This window comes from Morone saxatilis, unplaced genomic scaffold (genome assembly GCF_004916995.1).
Source record: "Morone saxatilis isolate NCDOM2014 unplaced genomic scaffold, NCSU_SB_2.0 Contig23, whole genome shotgun sequence".
NCBI classification, from domain to species: domain Eukaryota; kingdom Metazoa; phylum Chordata; class Actinopteri; family Moronidae; genus Morone; species Morone saxatilis.
This window is the reverse complement of record NW_023339796.1, coordinates 333,255-340,859: the sequence shown is the minus strand read 5'-3', so window position 1 is coordinate 340,859 and position 7,605 is coordinate 333,255. Positions and strand designations below refer to the sequence as shown.

Sequence of the window (7,605 nt, the reverse complement as noted above, 5' to 3'; positions counted from 1 at the left end):
AAAGCAGGGTAATGCTTTAAGGCGGGCTACCTTTGTGATTGACAGCTCATCATCGATGGGTGAACTGATTATAATAGTTTGCTGTTCATGGTCTGTTTGACTCTAAATGGACCATCAACTTACTAAATGACATCATGCTGTATGGGAAGAAGATGAACTAGAGACTGAGAAAACCAGAAACTCAATCAGGAAACTGTTTACTGAGCTCATAAATCAAACTGAGAAGTCGGCCTATTTCTCCATTAAGAGTGAGTGATCAGTGTTTATTGAAAGCTAATGAGCATAGACAACCTGAAAACATGACACTGCTTATCGCAGCGCGGGAGTATAAAGAAACTGTAACAAAAATCTATGAACGAACTCACATCTGAGACAAACCTTTGACGTGGCATCACTTAGCGTCTTCAGCATCGCGTAGCGCTGCATAAAACAGAGACATCCTTTGTAATTATGATTATAGAATACTAAAAGCTTTTCGATTTCTTTCATCTACCTTTAAAGCAGGGTATGCTTTAAGGCGGGGCTACCTTGTGATTGACAGCTCATCATCGATGGGTGAACTGATTATAATAGTTTGCTGTTCAATAAATGTGATCCCTTAACTCAAGATTTATTGACCATATTTCACAGTTGGTTGGACACTGACGTCACTATGACCTCAAAATGGGTTTTTAGCCATAATTTAAACATGAACGAGCCAAATATTGACTGGGACAACACGATATCTCCATCCTCTAACCCTGGTACCCACGAAGGTGTCACCAGGATCATTCCCACACTTCCCATTCATTGTCAATTTGCACGTTAGCCTGGCTGTTTGTATCAGAAGTGCAACGATCCTCCACTCGTTTCTAATACTAGCTGATCTTTGTAATCACCAACATGATGTGTTCATGGATAAACAGTTCTTCTACAACAATGAAGTTAAAAGGACAATATTGTGAGGATGTGCAGACAGAGGCACCACATTCTGTACAGCTGTCATCAATATAATGGTAACTTCCAAATATTTACTGTACATATATTATATGAGTCGGCACAGACTTAACTTAACTGGTTAGTGGAGGCATACAACAGCAGGGCAGTAGTTCTAGTTATTTATGCAATAAACAACAGGAAGACACAAACATGGATCAGGTAGTTTCTTCACATTGTACGTGTAATAAACAGTTGAGCCTGAAGGGGTCGCTGTAGCACTGCAGACTGTTGTTCTTTCACAAGCCACCAGCAGAGGTCGCCCTCACTGTATTTATTCTGTGGCTGCAAACACTGAAGGGAAGTTAAAATAATGAACCCTGAAGTGGAAGTTTCCTGTTTTGTGTTTAAACGTTGAGTCTGCAGTGAGAAATTATTTCTTTATGGATACAGTGGCTTCATCTTATTAACACAATCTGTAACAATATTTTTGTTACATATATGACAAATACAGGATGTTAATCAACAAATTACATTCAGCTACATTTACAAAGTTCCTAGACTATTGTATTCTAGTTTATTTGTTGCAGTTTGGTACTGAAATACATATTTATTTATTTTGCTGTAATATATTGTAGTAAACATATATATACACATGTAATATATTGTAGTATACATATATTATTATTACATCTTATATTCAATGCTTTATATGTTGTTGTTATATATAGAAGAACAATTTACCTATTTTTACACAGTTGTTATTATTTTCTGTAGATATTGATATATATTGTAATATAATACACATATTTTTTTTTATTTCTATTTACTATTTGAGGAAACCATTCCACCCGATACTGATTTAATTTCATAGATTTTAAATACAGTACTGTTTCTTTTAATAAAGTAGTTTTACACTGTAACAAGGAAAATTACTTCCTCTATACACAAAATCTCTCCTGTCCGTTTTTTTTTCTAATGTGAATCATCTGCCATGATTGTTTACCACTGCCATGTGCCATTTGTTTACTTGTTGTGTGCACTGAATGAAACTTTATTGTCCCGTTGTTGTTGTGCAGAACCCAGACGTCCCGATTGAAAACACGACAGACTGTCTGAGTACGATGGCCAGTGTGTGTAAAGTGATGCTGGAAACGCCGTGAGTCAACAACTGACATGTTCCTGAATGCATCATCATAGCCACCTGCTTTAGACATGAACCAACACTGTGTGTGTGTGTGTGCAGGGAGTATCGCAGTCGTTTTGCCAGTGAGGAGACGGTGTTGTTCTGTCTCCGTGTGATGGTCGGTGTCATCATCCTGTACGACCACGTTCACCCGGCTGGAGCCTTCGTTAAGACCTCCAATATAGACGTACGTTAGCAAGACAACACACACACACACACAGTTACAGCTTTCCTTAATGTTTTGCCAATGGAAGTGATGTGAGTTCAATATATATTAAGTTCTTTCACAGGACAGATTTAGAGTTTTTCCTCACTGGTTTTCTCACTTTTCTGGATATAGTTGATGTCCCCAGGGAATTGTCGCCATCAATTAATTCTGATCAATCCACACCCACACAGTCCTGATAAAGCAGATTAGCTTTGAGTGTCAATAAATAACACTGAAGGAAATGTTTTCTCCCAAACTCTAACTTTGATTGAAGTTCCAGGATTAAACACTGACAAAACAAAGCCTGAAAATAAGTTTTCAAAAGTGTTTTAAGTTAAAAGAAGAGTTTGTTGGGAAGGTTGTTCCTGCATTGAAGTTCTCTTACTGTAAAAGCTCCTTTAGCTCCTTTAGTCTTACACCTTGACACAGAAATAGCTAACGGGTTCCTGCTGACCGATAAATGAAAAAATGAAAAATGAAAAATCATTTTATGTACAGATGGTACAGAAACCAGCTAAAGACCAGAGTATTTATTATGGCACTGCAGACTGTCTTTAATGAAATCTTTCTTAATGCGTATTACACAGTATTTAATGGTAGACAAGCTGGCGATGTGTTCAGACTTTACTGGCATGTATAGCTGAGCATCATCAGCATAGAGACAGAAGGAAATGCCAGCCAGCCCTATGAATAATATCACCTATATAATGAAAACTGGTCTCAAAATGGAGTCCTGGGGCACTCCAAAGGCTACTTAGGACTGGGTTGTCTCTTTAAAAGGAGCTTTAACACAGCTGAACCCAGTACTAGCTTACTTTTAGCTTAAAGATACACAACCTGTTTATTATGTTGCTCACAACTTGTTAGAAGAGAATCTCATTTCCACCATCTGTTCTTGGGTCCAGGTCTCTTTTTAAAAGATAACTTTTGTTTCTCAGGTTTTTGTACCACTGGTCTGTTTGTACCTGCTGCAGTGATGTGTTTCAGGATCAGTTAACTCTGTTATTTGGTCTTTTTCAGATGAAAGGCTGCATCAGAGTGCTGAAGGAGCAGCCGCCCAGCAGTGTGGAGGGATTACTCAACGCTCTCAGGTCTGACTAAACTCCATCAGTAACCTGGTTCTTTTCTGACCTGATGTTGTGATTGTTATTGTGTAACTATTGTTAAACCGCCCCCTTCGTCCCTCCAGGTATACGACCAAACATCTGAACGATGAGGCTACCTCCAAGCAGATCAAAAACATGTTGCAGCCAAATTAACTCAATGCTTCGTCAGCAGAACTGGAACGATACAGGGAGACAAAAGTGTTTTGGTCCAAATTTCAAAAGAACTACTGAACAAACCTGTAGCCAATATTTCTTTGTTTAACCTCAATTGTTTTGTTTTTTTTAACTCGTTTGAAAAAAAGCTGTTTTTTTGTGTTGTTGTAAAAATAATAAAAAACAAGAGAAACCTTTTAGTTGGTTGATCCAAGAAAAGATGGTGTAAAAATCGGCTGCTCTTGCTGCGTTCACGTCATGTCAGATCTACAACAAGCGGACATTGAGATTAGTGCAGTTGACTTTCTCTTTGTTGTCTCCAAATTCTTTAGTTTGCTGTCACAAATGTGCAGAATTTGTCACATATAACACTGCTGTGAATATTGGAGGTTAGAGATGTTCCAATGCCGTCATATCCTTTCCTTTCTTCTTCTTTTGTCTATGCCGGGAGGTTTCTGACATTGTAATTACAACAACATTTGAACTTTTAAACATAGCCCCCTTAACACTTTCCAGTTAGTCGAGCCAAAAATGTAAAGTTTGTATTGCCTTCGGGGGAGAGCGAATTTGTACTTCTGATGTGACGTGAATGCAGATTTGACAGTTTTCAAACGTCACATCTTTTAGCTTCCATGTGTTTTGGTGGCTTGGCAGTCTGATAATAGATCATCACTTCAGACCCTTTTCCACCATAAGAACCTTTTCCAGAACTATTTCCGAGAACCCAGGAACTTTTACACAGCAGGAACCTTGTTCTGGTTGAATTCCTCGGCTACAGTTCCTACCTCAGAAAAAAGTCTCTGTGGCCGAGGTCTAACTTTTCAGTTGATGATGTTCACAATTTTACAGTGAGGGTTAGTCAGCAAGAATCTCAAAGGAAAACTATGGTTTATTACAATTTGGCTTTTATTTTTTTAACTCCAGCCATCAGTTTGATAGGTAATGATATAACGCACTGATTGGATAGTCCTTTTTTTCCCAAAAAAGTTTGACCAACCATTTTGAAAGCCCAATTACAACGTTTTTCAACCAGCCTCCTGCTTCTGTACAAGCAATGGGATCCTTCACAACACGATTTCTGTATTTATGTATTCTGAAATTATGTTTTTGTCCTTCCTTTACTAATTGGCTTAAAGTAGGTGGGTTTATATGTAAAAGTAATCCCTGTGAGCATAAAGCCTTCAAACTATAGATGATTGACAAGTTTAGAAATTTTCCATGTTAATTTTGAAACAATTTCTTTAGTCTTTAGTCTCTCTGAAACAGGGACCTCAAACTTCTGGCCCCGGGGCCATTTCCAGGCCCTTCATCCCCTCTTAAATCACTGTCAGTTAAAAAAAGTTCCTGGTTGCTTTAATGTACATTTCCTGTGGTTTCTGGATTCTTTGGTGGGAAAGGGTCAGTCAGTGGCCAGTTTGTTTGGCGAAACGGAAACAGCTCATTCCTCCTCAGAAGATGAGCTGTTGGTGTCACTAACATCTGGTTATATCTGTGTTTTGGGACCAGCCCCTGTTTGGGCTCATTCTCCGATGGTTCTCATAGAAAAGCTGTAGAAATAGAAACAATGGATGAGACAATCCCAAACATTTCTGCACCTTGATAGAATTATTTTAATCCACAAACTCATGATTTGTTATGTATGATTTGAAAAATAGTAGGAATGATTTTATTTGCTGTGACGTGGACGGCGAACAGGAGTAGCACTGTAGTAAACTGGCTACTGAGAGCAGTTTGGGGTTAGTTAAGAGAAGGAGAACCACTGTGACAAAGGCGATGCGGTACTGATATGAGGGGAACCTCAGACTTTTCTCGATGTACAAACTGATCTGATCAGTGGGACTGCTGACTGGAAATCTTTACAAGCTTTTTATTTTTGCCTTGTATGTTAACGCTGCAGTGTCAGGGATTTTGTGGCATTAAGTGTTTTAATGATGTTTGCCAAATAAACTTTTTACATTTTTAAGAAAATGTTGATTCTCTTGTGTTTTTTCCTAAGCTCAGCCTTTTTGAAAAGCTAAAAATGAGATGCTATCTACTGCTGTAGTAGTAACAGTGTAGGTAAAGCAATAATGTTGTCGGCAGAAGAAAACATATCCCATGAGTCTCAGCTGCTGCTGTGCTGCAGCTGAAGGTGATGTTTTGGTGTCTGTCCATCATTATGAGTCACTATGAGTCAGGTTTTGCAGTGGTTTATGTCTAACCCACAAGACAGAGTTCCTATTTGGATTACAAGCTTCCTCTTCTGCAGCAGTTTCCTGCGGAGTACCACAGGGAGCCAGTTTAGGCCCGATTTTATTTTGTTTTTGAAAAGCTTCGTTTGTGCTGTTATTTTTAGAAACATCCCCTCTGACTGTTACCCTAGACGTCTACTGGCTCGGATGTATTGGCGTAATTATGACTCCCACTGCTTTTCTTGTGTTGCCTTCAAGTACTAGGATTGGCCAGGTCCCTAAGAAAAAATAAATTGTGGTGGATGCATTAATTCTTTAGATGTAATTTTTTCAGTTGTTTTCAAATCTTCAGTTTTCAGTTACAGTTTGATTAGACTAGAAAACCTTTATGGCAGAAAACTTCTCCCACTCGTAGGCTGCAAAAAGAAATGTCAAGAAAGTAAAAATGTCTTAAATCTGTCTTATCTTTTGTCTAAAAAGAGATTAGAAAAGTATTCTGGTTGAAAGAAAATATATCCAACTCTGTCTTAATAAGATATTACAGCTAATATTGAGCTTATATAGTATATAGTTTGCATAATATCCCAGCAGAGGTACAAGAAGCCATTGCACAACTTCTCAGTTTGAGATTCTTGAAAATACTTATTTTAACAAAGTCTATCTTAATTAATCAGCACAACTTTTTTTTGTGCCTTTTTTCTAGTTTTAAGGCCTCTTTAAGGTCTTTCAGTTTTTAGCTTTTTATGCTGCTTTTAAGAATTCTAGCCACGAATAATGATAATTGATGGTCGACTGACTGCTACCCAGGTTGTATCCATTACAACGTGTCTTGCGGAGATTTTGTATCCTGTCCCGCTGGTGAAAAAACGTTTGTTGGGTGTTTTTTAAAAATGGGCTTTAATCTTCTTTTCAGCTCCATCCTTCTGTTATTTTGTTTTTGTTTTTTAGTGACAGCTAAATACAGACAGGAAAGGGGGGCAGAGAGAGGGGATGACAAGCAGCAAAGGGCCACAGGTTAGATTTGAACCCTGGGCCGCTGCAGCAAGGACTCAGCCTTGGTACATGGGTCGCCAGCTCTACCCACTGAGCTAACCAGGCTTATTTTAAGCTTTTATCTGTATATTAGGAGCATTTTTGCTTCACAGACTTCAGAGACGTAACCCAAACAAACAATGAAGTGCACAGTTAAATAAACATTTTGAGTAAACTGTCAATAAATACATTTAAATGCGTACAAAAGTGAATTTAGCTCTTCAGAGACACGAGCAGCAAAAACTAACCTAGTGTGTAAAGTTAATGGAGCAGAGAAAAGATCCCTGAGTGAGACTTCATTCATGTTCGTGTATCAGACATCGTCCGGTGGACACTGAGATTTAATACATACTTGTTGCAGCTCATCATAGATCTTCAGATCAGTCACTCCTCTCTGTCCCAATCTGCAGATTGTTTTCTGTGGCTGATTGTGGAACAGTTGAAGTCACCGTCTTCTCTTCCCGTCCTGTTGGTATTTTTAAATCCTGTGGAAGACTCATCGTTTCATTTCTGCTTTTCAATCGACTCAAATGGTCTTTTGGGTTTGTTTTGTTTGCCACGTGTTTCTGCTGCTTTATTCGTCTTTATCCTTTATTATCTGAATCTATTTTTAACTAATTTGTTTTGTTTTCTTTAAAGTAGAACTCTGAATAAATTGACCTTACTAGATAACACACTAGGACGGGGTCTCCAACGAGTCCACAGAGAGGAATTGTACAAATGGGATTCACTGTGTCAGGATTTGGTGGACTTTTTTTGGGACTATATCGGCCTAATTTTTAAATTTGTGGCAAAAAATCTATTTTTACGTTTTTAGACATTTTTTGCAATGAA

At 38.2% G+C, this 7,605-nt stretch overlaps 1 protein-coding gene across 1 annotated transcript in view; it reads left to right on the top strand.

Annotated features, from left to right (window-relative positions):
• LOC118334372 (CYFIP-related Rac1 interactor B-like) overlaps window positions 1–5,536 on the top strand; it is a gene marked incomplete at its 5' end in the record, with an annotated part of 6,123 nt that extends 587 nt beyond the window's left edge. Inside the window, 4 exon segments of the mRNA XM_035670275.1 lie at window positions 1,995–2,074; window positions 2,162–2,288; window positions 3,330–3,400; window positions 3,499–5,536. Coding sequence (XP_035526168.1) covers window positions 1,995–2,074; window positions 2,162–2,288; window positions 3,330–3,400; window positions 3,499–3,568 — 348 coding nt within the window.
• Window positions 5,537–7,605: the final 2,069 nt, after the last annotated feature.